General features: G+C 38.2%; 8 protein-coding genes across 8 annotated transcripts; 2 read left to right on the top strand and 6 right to left on the bottom strand.

Moving 5' to 3' along the window:
* Positions 1-20: 20 nt before the first annotated feature.
* MONOS_15885 (Sec24IB) lies at positions 21-5,276 on the bottom strand (the record flags this gene model as incomplete). Its single annotated transcript, XM_067868787.1, has 12 exons — positions 21-452; positions 573-774; positions 905-2,147; positions 2,286-2,524; positions 2,641-2,751; positions 2,889-2,904; positions 3,252-3,889; positions 4,107-4,376; positions 4,456-4,594; positions 4,649-4,815; positions 4,871-5,003; positions 5,103-5,276. 12 exons carry the CDS (start codon positions 5,274-5,276, stop codon positions 293-295), a joined length of 3,492 nt encoding a protein of 1,163 aa, XP_067729407.1. The 3' UTR covers positions 21-292.
* Positions 5,277-5,345: 69 nt separating this feature from the next.
* MONOS_15884 (Adaptor protein complex 1 (AP-1), sigma subunit) lies at positions 5,346-6,021 on the top strand. Its single transcript, XM_067868786.1, has 2 exons — positions 5,346-5,737; positions 5,803-6,021. Exons 1-2 carry the CDS (start codon positions 5,411-5,413, stop codon positions 5,932-5,934), a joined length of 459 nt encoding a protein of 152 aa, XP_067729406.1. The 5' UTR covers positions 5,346-5,410; the 3' UTR covers positions 5,935-6,021.
* Positions 6,022-6,139: 118 nt separating this feature from the next.
* Positions 6,140-6,912, bottom strand: MONOS_15883 (putative Ribosomal protein L6e). The gene is made up of 3 exons (XM_067868785.1): positions 6,884-6,912; positions 6,681-6,782; positions 6,140-6,567 (listed from the first exon to the last, which is right to left on the bottom strand). The coding sequence occupies exons 1-3, from the start codon at positions 6,888-6,890 to the stop codon at positions 6,227-6,229; spliced, it is 450 nt and encodes a 149-aa protein (XP_067729405.1). The 5' UTR covers positions 6,891-6,912; the 3' UTR covers positions 6,140-6,226.
* A 305-nt stretch (positions 6,913-7,217) lies between these two features.
* Positions 7,218-8,349, bottom strand: MONOS_15882 (uncharacterized protein). The gene is made up of 3 exons (XM_067868784.1): positions 7,974-8,349; positions 7,464-7,916; positions 7,218-7,400 (listed from the first exon to the last, which is right to left on the bottom strand). Exons 1-2 carry the CDS (start codon positions 8,305-8,307, stop codon positions 7,603-7,605), a joined length of 648 nt encoding a protein of 215 aa, XP_067729404.1. The 5' UTR covers positions 8,308-8,349; the 3' UTR covers positions 7,218-7,400; positions 7,464-7,602.
* An 809-nt stretch (positions 8,350-9,158) lies between these two features.
* On the bottom strand, positions 9,159-10,459 carry MONOS_12245 (uncharacterized protein). Its single transcript, XM_067864853.1, has 4 exons — positions 10,103-10,459; positions 9,939-10,050; positions 9,507-9,871; positions 9,159-9,399 (listed from the first exon to the last, which is right to left on the bottom strand). The coding sequence occupies exons 1-4, from the start codon at positions 10,438-10,440 to the stop codon at positions 9,378-9,380; spliced, it is 837 nt and encodes a 278-aa protein (XP_067729403.1). The 5' UTR covers positions 10,441-10,459; the 3' UTR covers positions 9,159-9,377.
* Positions 10,460-10,585: 126 nt separating this feature from the next.
* Positions 10,586-12,130, top strand: MONOS_12246 (putative cilia- and flagella-associated protein 161). Its single transcript, XM_067864854.1, has 4 exons — positions 10,586-10,654; positions 10,732-10,928; positions 10,984-11,449; positions 11,648-12,130. Exons 1-4 carry the CDS (start codon positions 10,593-10,595, stop codon positions 11,757-11,759), a joined length of 837 nt encoding a protein of 278 aa, XP_067729402.1. The 5' UTR covers positions 10,586-10,592; the 3' UTR covers positions 11,760-12,130.
* A 153-nt stretch (positions 12,131-12,283) lies between these two features.
* Positions 12,284-17,495, bottom strand: MONOS_12247 (uncharacterized protein; the record flags this gene model as incomplete). Its single annotated transcript, XM_067864855.1, has 4 exons — positions 12,284-14,651; positions 14,882-15,778; positions 15,951-17,216; positions 17,296-17,495. The coding sequence occupies 4 exons, from the start codon at positions 17,493-17,495 to the stop codon at positions 12,284-12,286; spliced, it is 4,731 nt and encodes a 1,576-aa protein (XP_067729401.1).
* A 193-nt stretch (positions 17,496-17,688) lies between these two features.
* MONOS_12248 (uncharacterized protein) lies at positions 17,689-21,058 on the bottom strand. The gene is made up of 3 exons (XM_067864856.1): positions 19,338-21,058; positions 18,533-19,175; positions 17,689-18,339 (listed from the first exon to the last, which is right to left on the bottom strand). The coding sequence occupies exons 1-3, from the start codon at positions 20,835-20,837 to the stop codon at positions 17,852-17,854; spliced, it is 2,631 nt and encodes an 876-aa protein (XP_067729400.1). The 5' UTR covers positions 20,838-21,058; the 3' UTR covers positions 17,689-17,851.
* Positions 21,059-21,104: the final 46 nt, after the last annotated feature.

The following is a 21,104-nucleotide window of genomic DNA, read 5'->3' as shown; positions in this document are numbered from 1 at the left end:
ATGAAACATCAAAAAGAAGATTTATTCTGATACTATTTTCGCTTCCAATATGACTAATATTGAAAAAAATGAAATGAAAGAAAAATGTTCTCATAAAAGTTTACTTAAGAACAAAGGTAAGTCATTCATCCATTGCAGCAGAAGATGAAGCTTAGAAAAAATAAACGTTAAATTCCAATTTCGCAGCAAGAAAACAAACATATGTTGATGTTATGAGGTTATAGTGATACAATTACAAAGCATGCAAGCCTTCAAAAACAAAGAATATAAACATAGAAACCAATCTGAATTTCTAAGCTTGTCGAGAGAGTGCCATGATGTGGCTGACATAATCAGCAAAGCAGGGCTGCGTGCGCCATGAGTCGTCAATGAGAAGATGAGACAGCAGGCTGCCATCGAAATCTTCGCTGGCTTCAACCACAAACACAGATACAGGAACAGCATTGTCACAGCTATGATATGATAGAGCAATAAAAATAAATAATAAATAAATAAATAAAATAAAATAAAATAAATGAGAAATCATGAATAATTATTAAAATAATAATAATAACAAATAGAATATAACAAACAAGTCGCGAGTGAGGTTGTAGATGAGCTTATTCAGTTTGAGTGCCAAATGCGAGTGAGAAGGCGGGGCCAGCTGCCATTTGGCATATCGCTTGTACAGAGAAAGGAACGTGTATGCAGAAGAAGAAGAAGAGCAGGAGATGAATGAAGGGCGGAAAGGACAGACAGAAGAAAGACTGACTGTAGACGCAGCAGTTGTTGCATCTGTGGTTGATGAATTAAACAGATGATGATTCCATTTAAATAAATAAATAAATACAAATTTGTATTCATTCAAAAATTAAAACAAAAAAAAGTTAAATCATAAATAATTCCACATAAATAGCATTCACACCATCTTCACCAAAGTTCTCTCCAAAGAAGTCATCAGAGTCACCTTCAGCCACCGACTTCTTCGCTTCCTGTTCTTTCCTCTTCTTCTCTCCATCGAGTGCAGCTATCACAGCATCCGTCGGCACACACACCGCATCCCGCACAGCGGCAGACGAGTTGTGGCAGAGGTAGACAAGCGCATAGACAGGAGTGAAGAACAGATAGATCCCTTCGTCCTGCACAGACGCCCTGGTCAGCCTCAGCAGCGGCGGCTTGTTGAAGAACGTCTGCGTGGGTGCACCTGCCTTCTGCCTCGGGTCGTTCTCTTCTTCAGACTCCGACTCTGACTCAGTTTCTGACTCAGACTCAGACCCGTCTGTGTTCGCAGTTCCCTCTTTCTTTCCGCTGGAGGCTGCTTTTGGGTGAGGAGCCTTCGTTCTCACAGGCAAGTCTTCACAGTCCTGTTCTCTGAAGGTGTCGATGCGGTAGAGACGCGGGTACAAGAAGCACAGCGTCTTTCTTGGGCTGCTCTCAAACAAGAAGTGGCGTGCGCTCACAACACCGTCTGCACACACAGCAAGAGACGGGGTGAGGGTGAAGGGGACAGACGGGTTGAGCGGCTGTGGCAGGGTCAGCAGCTGCGGCGGAACAGACGCCAGGAGATCAGAGTCGAAGGAGAAAGAATTGGCGATCGGATAAGGAGAGAAGGAGAAAGGATACAAAGATGCAAGAAAGGCTGCTTTGGAGGCAGACATGGCAGAAGTGGTGGGGGCAGAGGCAGAAAGGCGCATGATGGGCGACTTCTCCAGGGCGAGGCAGTACAACATGTATGTCTTGAGCGAAGTGGGAATGGGAGAGTCTCTACCAGTGGCAACAGCAAGCGAATAGTCAATCGGCGATGGTGCAGCTGGGTTGGCATCGCCGACACACAATGCAGCGCCGCGGGGGTCAGCTGCAGCAGCAGCGACGTAATTAGCAAAGGCGCGTGCAGTCTTCTTCTGGAGAGCAGAGCGGAGGGACGAGAAAGGCGTGGAGATGACTTTGTGGGAGAGGATCTTTGTCTGCAGAGTGAGTGCTGCCTGGGCATCGAAGGCACGGTACATCGACAGAAGAGAGCTCACCAGCGGAATGCGAAGGTTGTGCAGTCGGATGCGCCGCTCGCCTTTGATTGTGGTGAAGAGACAGGAGACCTGAAGATAGACACACGTCTGGGTGAGCGAGAGCAGCGAGTCCTCCAGCTCCATTTCAATGCCAAACGCATTGGACTGAAAAGATAATAATAATAATAATGGCACGAATAGAATATAATGATGATTCATTGGAAATAAAAAAATAAAGCATAAATGAAATAAAATAAAATAAAAATAAAAATAAAAATAAAAATATGAAATAAAAGACGAAACCTGAGTGATTGAAGGGAGAGCGAGGAGATCGCCAGACTCGAGGTGGAAGTGGCCGTAGTAGTTGGAGATGGTCAGGGCACGCGAGGAGCGGATGCGCACAACACATTCAATGCCTCTGCGCTGGTCGAGCAAGACAGACGAGACAGCAGCTGACAAGGAATGACACGAAGAGACAGGAGAGAACATGTTGAAGGACGGGAAGGTGTGCAGACTGCCTCCAGTGTATTCACACAGAGGAGCTAAACATATCAATAGAAAAATTATTCAATAAAATATTGTTTGAATAAAAAAAATCATAAGTATTTGACATGAAAATTTGACATGAATAAAAAAGACAATTGCAATTTGAACAAACCGATAGATGCTAAATCAAGAAAAGTGGAGTGAGGGAAAGCAAATATGTTGACTGAGATTTGAGACTCAACACATTTACTTGCAAGTAACTTGTAGAACATCTCAGTTGTGTCTGAAGTTATATTCATTTTGAGATAGGAACATAAAAAGATAACAGACAATGAATAATAAAAGGATTAAATAGATAAAATGAATTTATAAAGAGAAAAAAATTTTGCTTAAAAATAACAATGAAAAGCATTTACAAACCAATCAAGTTCATTTCCTTGTCATTTCCGAGCATGTTTGCATCGAATCTGTCAGGTAGATGGCCTCTTCCGATATACGGACGAGTTGCAAGAAAGGCCATAATCAAACCACCAGTAGGCATCTATATGAATCATTTAATTTATATGCATATGCATATTTATTGTCATAACATACATTATCAATTAAAAATATTATTAATCATTAATAATAATAATAATAATAATAATAATAATAATAATAATAATAATAATAATAATAATAATAATAATAATAATAATAATAATAATAATAATAATAATAATAATAATAATAATAATAATAATAATAATAATAATAATAATAATAATAATAATAATAACACACCATCAGTGTTACAGCTGCATCCAGTGCACTGCCAGCAGCTGATCCGCCCACAGCGTGCATCGACTGCATCGTCCCTCTTCCATTGCTGTCCAGCCCTTCTGCTGTCAAGTCCTTCCCAATCGCCTTCCCCAAAATAGACGACAAAATGCCCCCAGCACCCCCTCCGCTCTGACTCTGTGCTGCTCCCTCTTGCCCTGCCTGGGCATCGCGCTGGATGCGGTCGAGGTTGCTCTGATGTACAGAGCGGGAGTGGTGGAGAAGAGTCGTCTCCAGAAAGCGGAGAAGGGAGTGGATGTTCTGTGTGAGCGAGGCTGTCAGCCGGCGCGGAGGGACAGGAAATGACAGGTCATCTACATCACAGACTGTGTGCACATGTGGTTGCTGGGCGGAGCGAGAGGCAGAAGAAGAAGACGAAGAAGAAGAAGAAGAAGAAGGTTGAGATGAATTTTGTGTTGGTGGTTGTGTGGTTGAGGAGGAAGGGTTGGTTGAAGAAGAAGGGCCAGAAGCAGCACCGCCCTGTTGAGCACTTGCAGAAGCAGACGACGAAGGAGGCACTCCAAATTCGTAAAAGTTGACGCTCGTCTCGTCGAATGTGATGAGAGTGAAGAGTGTTCTGTCTGTGACGAAAAACACAGGCACTGCACAATTTGTGTAAATTCGGATGAATTATTAAATTATTTATTAAAAAATGAATGAATGAATGAATGAATGAATGAATAGTTGATCAAAGTCAAGCAAATAACAAAGGAAGCATATGAATTGGGAAATATATATCAACGCCAAATATCTCGTACAATGTTCACTCTCAATATTTCTCTTTCTCACCCTCTCTTTCCCATAATAATAGACACATACTTTGTGTTCCATCAGGGCCTGTTCTCTTTCCAAGCACCATGTCTTCCAACTTTGAGCGGATGGCTTCGACAGAACACTCAAAAACACCCGACGCAAGCGCTGTCTCAGTCATATCCAGCACAAAGGCAATGTTCAAGCAGCGCGTTTGGCCTTTCGTGTAGGACGGAGGAGCTTTGATTTCAATAGAGCCATGCGTCAGCTCAAAATGGTTTGCGTGATCAACAAGCAAGCCTGTAGACGGGTCGATTGGTTGGCGATATGCAGGCGGAACTATTTAGAATATTTTTTTAAATAAATAATCATAAAATATTGGTTTGAAAGTTTTTTCTCTAAAAAAAAGAAATCCTACCATCATTAATATGATTACAAAGGTTGCATTTCCATTTATTTCCATTATCTTGAAATGTAACAAATGGATTAATATATCCGATGCATGAAGAACAACGTATTGGAATAATTGGATTAAAATTAATAAATGGAACAGATGGCTAGCAACACATAAAATAATAAGTTTAAAGGACAAAAAATTAGTAAATGCATACTAAATTTTTAGGAACAGGAGCAAGAGGCTGAATAATTGCACCAAAAGGAAGTGTCCATTTGTTTAATATCGATTCTTTATTTGGGACTGCAAAAACAGTTGGCCTGATATAATCTTCATGAGAATTTGCATATGGGAACATTTTTATTATTTCCGAGCCATCCCGAGCTGAATTTCATTTCAGAAAAAATAATTTAAAAATTCGACAAAAAAGAAAACAAACGAAGAGCAGAAGAAGGAGATGAAAAAGGAGCCGAAGATGGTTGTCCTCCAACCCCAAATGATTGTTGAACATAAGCTCCCTGTTGCAATGGTCTTGCATCACTTCTGAAACCACTTGGCGGTTGAGAAGGAATCTGTAAAATCAAAAAGAAATGATAAATGAAAAATTGTAAGAAAATGAATTTTAATCAAAAACATTTTATGAATTTTAACAAATTAAATTAATATTATACTTGTTGACCATTACTAAGAGGGCTATGCATTCCCATATAAGAATTTGTTGCAGGCGGAGCACGAGAAAGTTGAGCTTCTCTTCCAACTGTAGGGGATGTTTGAACGTCTCCGGGTAAATTTGTTGTCATCCCAGAAATGCTGGGGTCGAGAACATATCGATGCCTACTTGACATATTTCGTTTTAATATTGATCTTTCTCGATCACAAACTATTATTAACTGATAATTTTTGATCTATTCCTTAATTTTGCGGAATTCAATTTTTATTGGAAATAAAACTATTATTCAGCAAAAATTAGACTTGTTGGATGATTCATTTTTTTATTCTCGTAAATAGAGTCGGAAAATGCAGGCTACAGCGATGGTTTGATGGAGCTCCAGAAAAAGAACAAACACGAATAATTCGTGAATTAGCAACGGCTGTTCTCACCCGTTCATCAAAGCTGTGCAATTTTCTCGAATACAAAGGATTGAAAGTTGTGTATAGGAAATATGCTTCGTTGTATTTTATTACTGGAATTGATCCACAAGATAACGAATTTGTAATTCTTGAACTCATCCAACAATATGTCGAAATGCTGGACGCATACTTCGGAAGCGTATGTGAGCTTGATTTGGTATTTAATTTCCATAAGGTTTGCTTTTTTGGATAATTATCATATATTAAATTTTTTTTTAAAAAACATACTAAATTTTACAGGCATATTATCTTCTTCAAGAGCTTCTCATGGCTGGCGAGATTCTTGACACATCAAAAAAAGTGATTTTACAGGCAATGAAAACTCAGGATATAAATGAGGCATCAGAAATGGAGGGGGTGCCAGAAATTTAATCATTTCACAAACATCTCAAACTTTTTTCTTATCATATTTCATCACTTCTATTTTGTAAAATTTACACACATGTGGTGTTTTCGATACGTATTAATTACTTGTTTTCTTGCATTATTCTTAACGAATTGTTTGTGAAAAGTTGACTTCGAAAAAATCTTCTTTTTTGAACTTTTACAAAAACAACTTCGATGAAATCTTTCAACGAAACACCTCTTAATTGATTTTTTAGGAATAAATTTTCTTTGAATAGAGTTCATGACTTATTTTGATACAACGAAATGAAATGAGACTTTAAAACCTCATCATGTGTGGACGCTGTGTGTTTGTGAGGGTGAAAAATGATTTCAAGTATCCCTGCATGCGGGGAATCTTTCTGATTGAAGCCATCAAAGGCTTATCAATCTTCTTTTGGAGGGCAAGTAATTCCTTAGTCCTCTTTGTGTTACGTGCTCTTTGCTTCTTTTGGGTGAAGTCATCCTTATGTGCTTTCTTGAAACGAAGTTTCTTCTTTCTGAACATATCTTCTCTCACTCCTGAAAGATCAACTTTTGAAACATTAACACGTGTTTTTGTAAGAATAAGATATGCACGATTAAAGCGGCGAAGTGGAACTCCATTCATCTTGTATGGTCCTGTTATTTAACAATGATAGCAAAATGATAAAAAACAATAATTTTCAATTAAAAATCCAAATTAAAATTGCAATCAATTTTCTCAATTCTTTTTTATAAAATAATTTGAATACCTGTGCAAAGAATTAATCCATTCTTAAGATTTTTTAGGCACACAACTCTTCGTCCCTTGTTGCGTCCAGCAAGCACAATTGCAATTTGCCCCGGTTTGCACACTTATACCATTGTAAGTATATTCATCACAAATAATACATAAAAATTTATTAAATTAGCACATAAATAATAAGGACAACACATCACAAAAATATTTACAAACATTTCATTAAAAAAGATCAACCCTAGGTAATCCACAACTGACATATTGATCAACATAATCACAATAAAATATTCCAGTTAAAAGAAATAATTAGAGACATAATACCGACTGTATTAAAAAAAATACAAAAATGAATAATCAAAAATGAAATGAGAATTGTTGCATATTAATAAAAATAAGATGAACATATCTCAAAATTCAGATTTTCCTTTTTTTTTTTTATTTTTAAATTCCAAAATATTTTGTATTCAATTTTTAATAAATAAAAATATTCATTCACATAAATGCAAGCCAGTTGATAACTGAAAAGCAACACATGAATTACATTTTCTTAATGATACTACATATATTCTTTGGTCCAAATGTTTGACTTTATAAAACAAAAAATAAATACTAACAAATAAAAGCTTATTCGGTCCAATTTTACTCTCTAATTTGTAATAGACTATCTGGTAACCCAATCAAACTACTTACAGTACTTGCAATATGGACCACCAGCGAAAAATTTTCAATTTTCCTTTTGAAAAAAAAAAAGCACCTCTATGTTCATAATCAAAAAATTATTAAAAAACTATCATACTGTGAAGTTTAGGGATCCTCGGATCCCCATGTTTTCCGAATGAAAAGTGAAGGATAATAAAAACAACCGAAGAAAACATATAAAAAATTATCAAACAAATATTAAGAATGCTCAGAATTTTATACACATTTTAGAAAGATCAGCGAGGGTAGAATTGAGTTGGTGGGCGAGTAGCAGAGTATGTAAGTTCATGAGTTGGTGAAACATGAAGATAAGGTTGAGGAAACATCATCTGCGGGGAAGTTATAGGCAATGCTTGATATGGTTGAGGAATTTCGGGCATAGTTGTAATGGGTTGCACGTATTGACGGGGAGGGGGCAATACCATTGAAGAAGGAGGGTGGGGAAGAAGAGGTAGCGTGCTTGTTGGCTCAGTGTAATGATGAATAATTTTTGGTTTTGAAGGTTTATCCGAAGATTGAGGTTTGGAATGAGTAGGCAAATGCGATACAACTGAAAATTTGAAGGTTCAAATATAAAGAGAAATAAATAATTTTAAACGAATCAAACTTGTAGTTTGCGATGATCTACTATTAGATTTGGCAAGTTGTACAGTCAGTCTCGATGATGGATCTTCAATATCAAAATGAAAATTTTGAAATTCTGAAACTGCCAAGACTGCTTGTAAAGGCTCTCGAAATGTTGCGAATGCATTTGAAGTTGTGGTCTTTTGCATTACAGTAGCGTCTACAAATCCATCTTGTGTTCTCAACAGAAGATAAACTTCTCTCAGCTTGACATCTTTTGGAAGTCCAGTTATAAATATTGTCCGCAAATCCGAGGGGCGCGAGTCCTCTTTAGTGAAAGAAGCATGTGGCATCATATGTTTAGACATCATGCTCATTTCGAAAATGGCACCACGGTCTTGAGTAAAATGTTCGATCCTTTTGACCCAATTGTACTGTTTTTAACTCCAAAAAAATTTTTTTCTTTCATATTTCCTATAAATCAATGTTAAATGTATCTATGATTCAAATAAAACAAAATTTGATTGCAAATTGTTGGAAAAAAATGTGAAATATGGCGCAAAACTGTTTACCCAATATAATAATAATAAATTAACGTTTTGCTGAAATCAATAAATGTTGTTTAAAGAAGGATTGCTCCAAAAGCAATCGAACATTTTAAATGCAATGCTAACTAATACTTGTTAGTGAAGCCAAATATGTATTATATTGGAATTTGTTGAAATTTCAATTAATATTTGAATTACTGTTGTTCCAGCAAATAGTTCATTATTACTAAAAATGGATTTTTCACTATTTGAACAAAGCACCAAATCATCATATTTATTCTCATAATTTTGTTTTCTTTTTTCTTTTTTCTTTTTAAGTGCAATTATCGAAATTTTAATGATGAATATGTTTGTATTAAACTTTTTTAAAAAACATTTGTAATTAAATCAAGCAATTATTCCATCAGTTTGTAATTATTTTAATAATTGTTGTTCAACATTTCTTCTTCTCCTTCTTCTTCTTCTTCTTCTCTCTCTCTCTCTTTTTTTTTTTTTTTTTTTTTTTACTTTTTTTTTTTTTTTTTTTTTTTTTTTTTTTTTAATATTTATCATCTCAAAAACCATGTGTGAAAAGAATAATTGCTGGTGTTCAATTCACGGTTTTGGCTCTTTTAAAAAGTGAGACTCTTTTTTTCAAGAAAAACAAAAGGTATTGCAAGATTTTGGTAGAAAATAAAAAATTTTCTGTGTATTTTTTATTATAACTTTTGGAAAAGTAGAATTGAATATAAAAATAACTAGATTATTTGATTTATATAAAGATAAAAACAAGTTTTTGTAAAAACATTTTGGTGATCAGCAAATTCATAGAAGTTGTATAAAAAGAAACGGGAAAATTAATACGAATCTTTGAAATTAAGAATTTGGAAAATGCTTATAAAGACTTCTTTACAATTGCTTTATTGAGTCTTCTTTTTTTCACTATCAAAGATCAAAAATGAAGATTAATGAGTTAAGAAAATATTGCAAAAAGAAAAAGAAAATCCAAAGAAAATAATTATTTCATTGCTTGTAAAAAATTGGCAAACTATGCTTTTTTCCATGAATCTTTCTCCATATCAAATCCCCTCAAATCGCCTTCATTGCGATACACTTGCTTCATCACTGTTTCGGTTTGGAAAATCGTTTTAACGGGATTTCGTGTTCGCTGGAATGTTGCATAATCACCAACATTAAACTCTTCTAAGCCAACTTTTGCTGGGGTCAAAATATAAAATTCACAAGGTCCAGCTTCCATCACATGGGAGCCTGATTTCTTTTTTTTGCCTTTTGAAGAAGTGTCAACAGTAACAACCTTAGCACTTGGATCGCATCCAAGCACTTTTACTTTTAGCAAACTTGCGGCGGATATATCAACAATTGTTGCATGTTCTGTTTTCAAAGAATCATCTTGCTAAGCATCAAACATATAAATATACATTGTTTTTTGAATTCAAAATTCAAAGACAATATGTGCAAACCATGGGCGGAGGAGGAGGAGGTGTGAACATTCCCAAAGATGCCATTATAAGGAAAAGAGCATAGACCAAGCACATAATGATAAGCGCAGCTTTGCGAGGCAAAAAGAAAAAGCTATTAAAACGCACATGCGAATAAACATAAAGAATGAATATGAATGGCAAACAAAATCCCTGAAATAGTTGCTATTATAGCATATTTCGTGGGAACAAAAAGAAATGTTATTCCCATTAATATGAATAAAATGATTGTGCCCGAATTGTTTCTTACAATAGCCGGAGTTTGTTGACGTGGAGGAAGCATGACAGCGGATTGTGACAATGGTTCAACAGCCCTGAGCTGCTTATTTGAAGAATTATCTGGTGATGGAGAAGTTGAAGGGTCGCAAAAATCTTGATTCTTTGCAACAGGACGTGATATTAAAGTGTTTTGTCTTGTCTGATTTGTACTGTCGCTCTTTTGCGTTTCATCAGGGTTTTTTCCGTTTTCAAACGAAAAAGACATGTCAATAAAAATATTCTATGTATTATGATCTTTTCGATTCAAATTAACTTTTCATAAATTGAATGTATTGATGATTACAATGATAATTTCTTTAAAAAACAAATCTTATTTGTGAGATATTTATTTGAGGATCAAATTTAACCATAAAAAAGATGATTCTTCAAACGGCTGTTGGAAAAAACATTTACACAAAAGGTGTAAAAATCGGAAATTAGTTTGCCGCATCTACATTAGTTCTATCAAAAATAATTAATTATCACTACCTTTTTATGGATATTTTCGCAATGAAAGCGTCGAGGATAGAAAGCTTGAAGAATCAAAAATTGACGAATTTCTTGAGAAGAAAGACAAGGGTGATCTTAGCACATTAAGAACACATGAGATTATTGTCCACAGCAGGCAAAAGGCTACGCTTTCTTGCATAAAAGAAGACGAGTATCTGCGTTTTGGAGATATGGTTTTGCTTCAAAGTTTTACAACACACGGAGGTTTTTTTTCTAAGCATTGAACTTAACTGTATTGTTTTTTCTTTCAATTTTTAAGTTCTTTCATCTGATTTTGGTGACGAAATTAGTGTTGACGAGAAACAAAGAACATTCGCTGTCACTACTTCATCTACCCTAACTCCTCAACTTAGAAATGTATTTGTTATCGAAAGGCCCAATGAGGAAGATTTAATGCCTGATGATTTATTAAATGATGTGCTTCATTATGGTCAGAATTTTTGCCTACGAGCTCATCCAAACTACACAACAACCCCATATTATCTGTCATCTGTAATTGTAACTCCTCAATTATCAAGTCGTTTTTCGAGACAACAGTTGGTTTTCTTGACAGACGTTAAAAGTTATCATTGTTGCTGGAGACTTTTGCATAAAGATCCATTGATGAGAGACGAGACTGATGGAGAACCAGTGAAAGCTGAGAATCCTGATGGTTCACAAACACGATATATTGTAACTCATTCACACTCTGGAATTCATCTTGCCGCAGATAATATTCTTTATGCGTATGTTGAGAGAGAAAAGGAAAATTGTTCATTCAAAGAAAGAAAATTGGAGAACAAAGAATAAATTTTTTCGTTTTTCTTCAAATTTTTAATTTTCGCTTCGCGAACGGAATGTCTTTTTTTTATTTCTTATTTGTTGTTTAATTTATTTGATTTATTCTAACATTTTATTTGCTTTGATGTATTTATGCTCCTTAGAAACATCTTCGGAAATGAAAAGGAAGTATTCTGCAAAAGGGATTTAGATCATCATCGAGCCGAGACAGAGAAAAATCACTGGGGATTTATTGTCAGGAGAAAAGGAGAATAAGCTTCGTTTTTGTGAGTTAAATTTTAGTCTAACCTCATCTCCTTTAATCAAATAATTGGACAAAACAGAATATCAATCCAAGTCATTCTTCTGCTATTCGAACTTATGCACACCATCTCTTCATTGATTTTCATTTAAACTTTTCCGTCTTTTATTTTTCCTTTTTCAATTCAATTCATTAATATGTTGAGTATTACAAATGCACAACAAATCCTCACATTATTTTTTTAAGAAGATTTTTTCTTTGGTTTTGCACCATCTGATGAATTTTTAGAAGTTGTCTTTGTTGTATCAACAGCATTCGAAAGATAATTTACACGAAAAATGAATTACAATTAGAAATTTAAAAAAAAAAATCAAAACATACTCAAAAAGAACAAGAAATAAAGAAATTTATAAATAACATTTTTTTTACTCAAACAATTATTCATTTACAATTTCTAACTTTATTGCTCTATCTATTCATCCCATTTAACAATAAAACATTTTCTCAGTTTCCATTGCAAAATCCAATCAAAGCCATTTTACTCCGCACCGCGCCGCTTTCTGAGGATGTACTCGACCAGCAGCTGGTTCACAATGAGTGCGTCTGAAGTGCTCATCACGCCGTCATACACACAAAACAGCTCACACAGCACAGTCTCTTTGATTGTATTCGCACCACTCCCTCTCTCTGCTGCCAGCGCATCCAGCCGCATCCTCCTCTCGCTCCCTCTGCTTTCTTCTTCTCCTTCTCCACTCCTGTTCCCCGCCCTCCCCTCGCTCCTCCTTCTCTTTCCTTTCTTCGTCTTCTCTCTTTCTTCATCCTGAATCCTCCTCAGCAGCTGCTTGTAGAATTGCGGACAGCCACTCCAAAAGCTGCTTCCACCTCCGGCTCCCCCACCACTGCTGGCAAAGCTCGATTTGGCAGGCGCTGGAATCGGGTTGTGTGAGTGAAGATAGACAAATGGCACAGACAGCGAAGGGGGAGCAGAAGAGCACGACGAAAGAGGCGACGCTGACTGTGATGAAAAGGAAGAAGAGGAGGACTCGTCTGCACTGCTTTCGGTGGACTCTCTGCTGATCTTATCCTTCTGTGCTCTTTCTTTCCTCTCTTTCCTCCTTTCTGCTCTTCTTATCCTGCGCCTCCTCTTCTCTTCCAGCTTGCGCCTCTTCGCTTCGAGCTTCTTCTGCCTCAGCAGCGCCTTCATCTCCTCTCTCTTCTTCCACAGCCGCGTCGCCATCTCCCCTTGAAAGAGAGACAAAGTGACTGAATGGATTGTGTACACGAGCAAAAAGGGAGGATATCTGATGATGGCGTGCGAAATGAGAGGGATGCTGCCAGACGGAGTGGCTGGCCCGTTCGGCTGCTGCGACTGAGGCGATGCTCCAATACGGGACACTAGTGAACGTGGCTGTGCTGATGATGGCTGGGTGCGAGATGAGAGGGGGCGGAATATTGAGGAGGAGGAAGTCGAAGAAGAAGAAGTAGTAGCAGTAGTTCCATTGAGATGGAAGGAGGATGGGTTGAGGCTGAGAGATGTGGAAGGGAAGAAGAAGTGCTGTGGAAGCACAACAGCCAAAAGAACAGCCTCATTCAGAACAGACGCCACTTTCCTTTGCAGCTTTGCAATGATGCTTTGCTGTGTGAGTGCAAAGCTTCTTTTCTTGTTTTTGTTCTTTTTTGCTTTCTTCTTCTTTCTTTCTAACTCCAAACATGTTGCATCTTTTGTCCCATCAGCAGCATCATTATCACCACCACTCATTTGTTTGCCATTTATCTTCATTTTTCTCTTCCTCCTGTTTCTCTTTCCTCTGAGCAATTTAGCGTAATATTCTGAAAGTGCCATTTCTGTCAGCTCATTCAGCGATGGTGCAGACTGAAGTGAACTCAATGGAGATTTGTATGGAGGGACAGACGAGTGAGTGTATGAAGAGAGATGAGAAGAAGAGGAGGAGGAAAAGGAAGAAGAAGAAGAGGAGGAGGAGGAGGAGGAAGGAGAAGAGGAAGGAGAGCGTCCCAATGGAGAGGAATACGAGAAAGAAGGAGAAGAAGCAAGAGAGGACGAATGACGAGGGGCAGACGAGGCAAGTGGAGAAGGCGAAATGGATTTGACAAAGTGATGGGAAGGCGGAGGAGTTGATTCAGAAGAATGATGCGACAAAGAAGTGAAGGCGATTGGCGGCTGAGAAAAGAAACGAGACTGGGGAGACACACCGAGTGAAGAGGGAGCGTCAGAAAAAGAGGCAGAAGAGGAAGAAAGATTGGATGAGACAGAAGATGTTCTGGTGAATGAAGGAGAAGAAGAGGATGTGGATGAAGAAGAAGATGATGATGATGATGGAGATGTTTGTGTTGTGTATGAGGAATTAATAGAAAGTGGGATGGGCACACGTGATGCAGGTGCTTGAAATGAAGGAGAACTCCTCTGCATTTTGTCTCTTTCATCATCCACATTCTGTGCTGGCTGACTCATTTCCCTCGCCCTCATCTCTTTCTTCTTCTGTCTCTCTCTCATTCTTTCCATCTTCCCCTGTGCCTCTCTCTGGAGACTAAGCTGCGCCTCGCGGAAGTCGAGCAGAGGTGAAATGACGTTGTTTGTGGAGCGGTTGGCGAAGACGAAGTGAAGAAGATGGCGAAACGGCTGGCGGGAGGAGACAGAGCGAAGGCTTGCAGCAAGAGAGTTGAATGAGAGCGGGGCATAGCGGATGTTGGCAGAGGGGTGTTTGGAGAGGACTGGGTGAAGTGAAGAGGAGGAGGAAGAGGAAGAGGAGGAGGAAGAAGAAGAGGAAGAAAATGTGCTGACGTAGTTTTGAGTGCTGCTTGGGGGAGGCTCAGCAGGAAGAAGAAGAGAATGAGAGCGGATGCTGTGGCGGTGGAGGATGTAGGAAGAGATGGTGTTCTGACGGCTTCTGAAAAATCATCGAAAATAAAAAATTGGACAGAAAAGGGAAGAAAAAATAAACATAGAAAAGAGAAATAAAAAGAATAATAGAATGGAAAATACGAAATACATAAGTGGGAAAAATATATCAAATATTATAAAAAAGGATAGGTTTTTTTTTATAAAAAAGAAAGAAGAAACATTAAAAGAAAGAATGAATGAATGAATGAAAGAATGTATAAGATAATAAAAACACACAGAAGATTCAGAAAGGCAATGGACTGGCGAAATGAAGAGTGGGCGCAGCAGAAGAAAAGAGAATTTCTCTCAAAAAGATTTGGAATGGAAACAGGAGAAGTCAACTTTGAATGAGAAAGAGGATGAGAAGAGGATGATATGGAAGAAAGAGAAGGGGAAGGGGAAGAGGGAGAAGGGGAAGAAGAAGAAGAAGATGATGATGATGATGAAAATGATGAAAATGATGATGAAGAAGAAGGTGAAGGAGAAGAAGAAGATGAGCGTTTTTGGAAGGAAGACGGAGGGGTGGAAGAAGAAGAGAGTTGAGGTGATTGGACAAGAGAAGAAGGTTCAGTTGAAAGAGATGAAGTTGAAGAAGAAGAAGTGGAAGAAGAAGAAGAAGATGAAGATGATGATGATGATAGTGATGAAGATGCTGTTGAAGAAGATGAATGAGACAAAGGAGATGTTGAAGATGCAGATAGCAATGAAGGCGCAGATGTTAAGGAAGAAAATGTTGATAATGAAGAAGGAGAAGGAGAAGGAGAAGGAGATATTGATGACAGCAATGAAGATGATGTTACAGGAGTAGATGGCAAAGATGAAGAAGTTGATGAAGATGCAGGCAATGATGGAGATGGCGAAGAAGAAGAAGAAGAAGAAGATGATGATGATGATGATGATGACGATGACGATGATGATGAAATCCATTTTGATTGAGACTCCGTCTTTGTCTGCTCAAAAGCAGCAGAGCCAGCAGCTGCCTTGAATGAAGAGCGTGTTGAGACAGAAGAACGGAGAAAAGAGCGATGCTTGGCAGAAGACGGATTAGCTGTCTGTTTCGGCCTGATGACGATGATAAGAGCCACATCATCGCTGAGAAGATACAGCTCGACTTCTCGTTTGGCTGCAATTAATCTGAAATGTTGGTTGGAAAGAAAGAAAAGAAAAAAACAAAGGAAAACAGAATGAAAGAATTATTTGAGAAAAAAAAGATGGATAAATCAATTGTTAACACAATGTTACATAAAATATACAAAAATGATGAAATAATATCAAAATTAACAAAATTGCAATTAGAAATTCAAACTTGTTCTGTTTGACCTCGTCGTTGAGATAGAAAACAGCTTTTGAGTTGCGAAGGGTGCTCAGATGATCGACCATTGAAGAAGAAGAGGAAGAAGTCGAGAAAAACGAGAATGAGGCAGTTGCTGTGTGTTTAGGCGAATGAGCAGCAGAAGAAGACGCAGCAGACGATTGGGAAAGAGCGGGCGATGGGAAAGGCAGTGGAGAGAAAGAAGAGGTGGAAGAAAGAGAAGAGAGAGAAGGAGAGAGAGGAGGTGTCGTTGAGGCAGAAAGAGATGATGAGAGAGGAAGAGGCACAGAGTCTGGTTCAATTGAAGGAGGAGCAGAAGACAAAGAGCGCACTGATAACTTGGCTGAAGTGTCTGGCGACAGAAGAGACGAAGAGAGGGTTGAAAGCGAAGGAGAAAGCTGTTCAGAGGAAGAGGAGACGGATGAAGATGGCGATTGTGCTTCCTCTTCAAGACGTGTCTGTGAGGAAGACGGAGCAATTGCCTCAGTTCCTTCTTTCAGTTCGCTGTTTTCCTTTTCACCGTTTGTCATTCTCTCCAAAACAGGCTTTTCTGCTTCAGTTGCCTCTTTGTCTGCTGCCTCGTCTTCGTCCACAGGCTTCTTCTCAGAAAACATGCTTCTGCTCTCTTTTTCTCCTCCGTCTGCTTTTTCATTCATTTCATCCGAAGCTGTTTGCTCGCTAATAAGAGCTGTTTCTGCAGCAGCGCAAATGCTCTCGCAAGTTTGTTCGCTTCCAATCTCTTTTGGGCTTTCTGACACTTCATCTATTTTTGGATGCTTCCGTATCCTTTCAGTGTTTGGCGCACTTTTGGGCATTTTTCTTTCGGGCGTATAGAATGCATTCATTGGTTTCTGTTGTGAAACGCTTTCTGCTTCTTTACTGTATAAAGATGACACTAAGTTTGATGCTTTTGCATCGTTTACAGAACCTGCTTGGTTTGGTATGATCTCATCTTCGCACTCATTCAATTGCTCAATACACTGTGAAACATAAGCAACCAATAGTAATTCGTCTTCAACTTGAAGAGCATTATAACCCTTTTGATGAATTTCACTAAATATTTTGCATTCCTTTATTAAGTACGCATGCGTATAGTTTGGAAATGCTGCTCCAACAAGCGTTAGAGGATTTTTTGGAGATGAAAATGGAATTCTTTGAAGGCATTGAACAGCAAAGCATGTATGCGAAAATATAAGGTTGGAATATGTTGTGATAAGCATTGAAAGACGTTGTTGCAATCGTTCGAAGTCATTTAAAGGTCTAAATTGTCAAATAAACAAATAACGAACAAATTGATTCGAAATGTTAATTTGATAAAAAATTGTATGTTTTTACACACAATCTATTGACATCTGTATCTGGTCCAATTACTGCGTTCATAAGGTGTTTTAGAACATTTATTTGTAGAGACAGAAATGGAACAGAAAGTTTGTCTGATGTGCACGCCATAAGGTAATAAGAATTTGATGTTAAAAACACAAATGAATATTTTCCAAGTTCCATTGTTCGACATTCTCCAAGCGCATCTTCTTCGAGCATTTCTTGTGTTATTGAGACATATGCAGCAAAATCCAAAAGTTGTGGATTTGTGTTCAAAATTACTGTTTGCCTGTTGTTAATGATTAAAAATGAAGTTTTTGAATGCTTTTTCATTTTTTCCTTTCCAACAGATATCTTTGATTAATGCGTCGAAGGAAATGTGAAGGAAAGTAATGGGTAACAAATAAGTGTAATTTTTTTTTCTTCATGTTTTAATATTCTCAAATTAACTAAATATACTGCATTTTGTACTAATGAAACCTTTAAGAATTAAAAATCCAAACGATTACTTCTTATTATTGAAATTAAACAATAAATAATTTATCAAAAACAAAAAATGTATGATAATCACTAATTTAGTTTTCTTCAAGTAATTCTTCACAAGCTTCCTCTCCTTCCTCCTCCTTCTCTGATTGTGATGGCTCAGTTTCTACAGCTTCATCGTTTTTCCCTCCCTGCTCAATTGATGAAATCAATGACATCCATTGATTTGCACTCTTTATCAGCTGGCATTCTTCTTTGAGGATGACAGCAGCGACGAGACTGTTAAAGTCCTTCAGTTTCATCTGCGCCTCATCGAATCTGCCGCACGTCTGCTCAAACTGAACGAGCAGGCGGTCCTGCAGAAGTTGGATGTCGGCGCTGGCCTGAGAGAAAGAGGAGAGGGCGACAGGAACAGGAGAAGAAGGAGAAAGAGAGGGTAAAGGAATAGATGATGATGATGATGATGTTGATGATGATGGAAGAGAAGAGAGAGAAGAGAGAGAAGAGGAAGAAGAAAATGAAGAGGCAGATTGAGATGCAGAAGAGGAGCATAAGTCAGACGATGCTGACGAACGCACAGCTGTCAATGTGAAAAGAGAACATATTCATTTAGAGAGTATAAATAAAATGAATAATAATAAAGTGAATAAAGAAGAGGTTTAATAAAAATTTTGAACAAAAAAAACGTTTCAAATAGCAAATATTCATTCAAACATATTTTATTTTCCAATCAACAAAACTAATAACCAATATTCATTCAACATTTTGCATACATTTTTGAGAGAATTTCCTTTCATTCTTTTCCAAAAGAGCATTCAATCGTGTTATTTCCTCGTGTTTGGCTTCCACAGCACTCTGCAGCTGTCGTATGCACTCAACATCATTCTCTGCTTCTTCTCCGCTTTCACTTCCATTCTCTTTGTTGTGGATGACTTTTTCTTCTGAATGCTTCTCTTTCTCTTCTTCTTCTTCTCTTTCTCTTCTTTTCCTTTCCAACATCTCATACATCGTCTTCTGCATTGCATGCGTCACATCTTCAAGCACTTTCTCTTTCTCTTCATTTGACCCAAACGAAGGCAGATGGTTCTTCTTGTTTCTTTCTTCTTTCCGTTCATCCTTCGGAATTCTGTGCATAGTTATCTCCCAATCCCCTTTTCCTTCTTCTTCTTCCTCCTCTTCCTCTTCTTCTTCTTCTTCATTTCCATCACCTTTCCCCCCTTCTTTCCTGTCTTCGTCTTCTCCTTCAATAACATGCCTCAGAATTGCAAGCACTTCCTCTTCTGTGAAATTTCCTTCGGCACTTCTGCTCATTGCCAATGGCGAATGCCGGAAAGGAGACGAAGGAAAGGCATACGGAGAATAAAAGCGTAGAACTTTACGTGGCTGCTCGGGTGTTGGGGCAATGACGTCTATTGTCTGTTTATTTATAATTGGACGTGAGAAGAAATAAAGAAGGGTTATGATTCAATTGCCAAAAGTTAAAAGAATAAATAAAGTGAATAAAATAAATAAATAAAATTTCATAATTTTTTGTTTAACATCTTTCTTTCAAAGGCAAATAACAGCTTTGTTGCAAACCTCCAACTCCTTTTTGTTGATCCCTTTTGTCTTCAGCATCTCTTCGTTCCTCTTCATCATCGTCTTCCTCTTCTTCGACAGGCTCTCTTCTCTCTCCATCATCTCATTGTCTGATGGAATGTCTCCATAGCTGATCACAACACCTGTCTTCAACGCAATCCACAACGCTGCTTTCTCTCTACTTTGCTGATTCCACATACCCTCTCCTTCCTCTCCTCTTGTTTCCTCTCCTTCTCCTTTCCCGTTCTGCATGTTATTCCCTCTTCTTGTTGTGCCTCTGCTTCTATCTCCTCTGCTTTTTGTTGCCGTTGCTTCAAATCCTGCGCTTTTCTGAGCAGACGGCGCGTCGTCAAAGACCTGCACAGCACATGCAATCGCTGGGTATTCGTCCCAGTTCAGATCCAGCTTCATTTTCGTCAGCTTGAACACACTGCCTCTCCCTCTCGCTCCTTCTCCCTGCCCAATATTAGCTCCTTTTCCGCTTCCTTCATCGTTCGGAAGTGTGCGGCGCTGCACAAGACGCACCGCTGAGCGGTTCACGCAGACCAAATACGAGCGGAAGAAGGAGAAGCAGCTGAGGGGCGAGTCAGATGCTGTGCCTGAGGCAGAAGAAGAGAGGGGGCTTTTGGTTGTGGAGAGGGCAGAGGATGATGGCTGGATGGAAGAAAGTGTCTGAAGTGTGTCGTTGTGCGTGGAAGTCCGATCTTTTGCTGGTGAATGAGGTGAGGATGAACGAAGTGTTGACGAGAAGTGGGATGGATGTTGTGAAAAACTTGCTCCAAGCGGAGAGTTAGATGAGGAGGCAGAAGAAGAAGAAGAAGAAGAAGATCTCATTGGCGATTGGGAAAGCGACACAGAAGATATGATCGGCGACAGCGTCTGCTGCGATGTGTTTGAAGAAAAGCGGCTCGGTGATTTTGGAGGAGACAAAGATGTTTGTGTGCTGCTTTTTGGTTGCTTGCTTGGTGTTTCCAAAGAAGAAGACAACGAACGCAACGAAGTTGGACTCTGTTGAGAGCCTTCGGGTGAAAGCGCATAAGTTCCAGGCTCCTTCTCATCTCTTATTCCTGCGCTGTTGCTTTCTTCAGAAGATTCTGCTTTCAACTCTATCCGTTGAATAACTCCTGACCGAAGAGCAACAAATGCAACTTCATTTTCGCAGCAAACAGACATTACTCTTTCGCCTCCAAACTGCACTCGAAGAAGTGGCTGACACTCCATCGCTTTTCCAGATGGAGACAATGGGGGCTCTTGCCCATATGCACTTTCATCCATAGTCTCGGAGGAGTCGCATATTTGATCAAAATCAAAACATTTCACAATTCCGTCATTCGATCCAATCCAGACTTTTCCTTCTCCATTGCATCCAATTGCTGTCAATGGGCTTGAACAAACCTTTTTGTTGCAATAAAATGTTTCATTGTCTCCATCAATAATCGCAATTTCTCCGTTGTCGCATGCACAAAGAACAGCCCTGCAATCTCTATCTGATACGCACATGTTGTTGATCACGCAAGGTTCAGGAAGTTTTCTAAAAGTTAAAAAGAATGTGAAATAATTTATCAAAATTTAGGCATTGAACTCATTATTTTAATTTGTCGGCAAACATTCTATTCACCTTTTTCATTGCTTTTGGATCCTGTGAATATTTCAATTTTTCAATTCATTCATTTAAAAAAATTTTTTTGTCAAAAAAAATAATAATTGAAGCAAACAGAATAGTCTATGACAAAGATATATCCTTTGGTATCGGATACCCAAATTCTT

The sequence above is a fragment of the Monocercomonoides exilis genome (genome assembly GCF_001643675.1).
Source record: "Monocercomonoides exilis strain PA203 chromosome Unknown scaffold17-1647472, whole genome shotgun sequence".
Classification (NCBI taxonomy): domain Eukaryota; phylum Preaxostyla; order Oxymonadida; family Polymastigidae; genus Monocercomonoides; species Monocercomonoides exilis.
This window is presented reverse-complemented; position numbering and strand designations above follow the sequence as displayed.

What these genes read in the sequence shown, in the direction of transcription:
- MONOS_15884 (XM_067868786.1), top strand. Translation starts at nt 5,411, where the DNA reads ATGATTCATTTTTTTATTCTCGTAAATAGAGTCGGAAAATGCAGGCTA. An exon ending in TGGTATTTAATTTCCATAAG is followed by an intron (nt 5,738 to 5,802) that starts GTTTGCTTTTTT and finishes TAAATTTTACAG; the next exon opens with GCATATTATCTTCTTCAAGA.
- MONOS_15883 (XM_067868785.1), bottom strand. An exon ending in TGGATTAATTCTTTGCACAG is followed by an intron (nt 6,568 to 6,680) that starts GTATTCAAATTA and finishes GTTAAATAACAG; the next exon opens with GACCATACAAGATGAATGGA.
- MONOS_15882 (XM_067868784.1), bottom strand. Translation starts at nt 8,307, where the DNA reads ATGAGCATGATGTCTAAACATATGATGCCACATGCTTCTTTCACTAAA. An exon ending in TAGATCATCGCAAACTACAA is followed by an intron (nt 7,917 to 7,973) that starts GTTTGATTCGTT and finishes TCAAATTTTCAG; the next exon opens with TTGTATCGCATTTGCCTACT.
- MONOS_12245 (XM_067864853.1), bottom strand. Translation starts at nt 10,440, where the DNA reads ATGTCTTTTTCGTTTGAAAACGGAAAAAACCCTGATGAAACGCAAAAG. An exon ending in GCAACTATTTCAGGGATTTT is followed by an intron (nt 10,051 to 10,102) that starts GTTTGCCATTCA and finishes GCGTTTTAATAG; the next exon opens with CTTTTTCTTTTTGCCTCGCA. An exon ending in CTCCTCCTCCTCCGCCCATG is followed by an intron (nt 9,872 to 9,938) that starts GTTTGCACATAT and finishes TTTGATGCTTAG; the next exon opens with CAAGATGATTCTTTGAAAAC.
- MONOS_12246 (XM_067864854.1), top strand. Translation starts at nt 10,593, where the DNA reads ATGATTCTTCAAACGGCTGTTGGAAAAAACATTTACACAAAAGGTGTA. An exon ending in GGTGTAAAAATCGGAAATTA is followed by an intron (nt 10,655 to 10,731) that starts GTTTGCCGCATC and finishes TCGCAATGAAAG; the next exon opens with CGTCGAGGATAGAAAGCTTG. An exon ending in GCAGATAATATTCTTTATGC is followed by an intron (nt 11,450 to 11,647) that starts GTATGTTGAGAG and finishes TATGCTCCTTAG; the next exon opens with AAACATCTTCGGAAATGAAA.
- MONOS_12248 (XM_067864856.1), bottom strand. Translation starts at nt 20,837, where the DNA reads ATGTGCGTATCAGATAGAGATTGCAGGGCTGTTCTTTGTGCATGCGAC. An exon ending in TCAACAAAAAGGAGTTGGAG is followed by an intron (nt 19,176 to 19,337) that starts GTTTGCAACAAA and finishes ATAAATAAACAG; the next exon opens with ACAATAGACGTCATTGCCCC. An exon ending in AAGGAAATTCTCTCAAAAAT is followed by an intron (nt 18,340 to 18,532) that starts GTATGCAAAATG and finishes TCACATTGACAG; the next exon opens with CTGTGCGTTCGTCAGCATCG.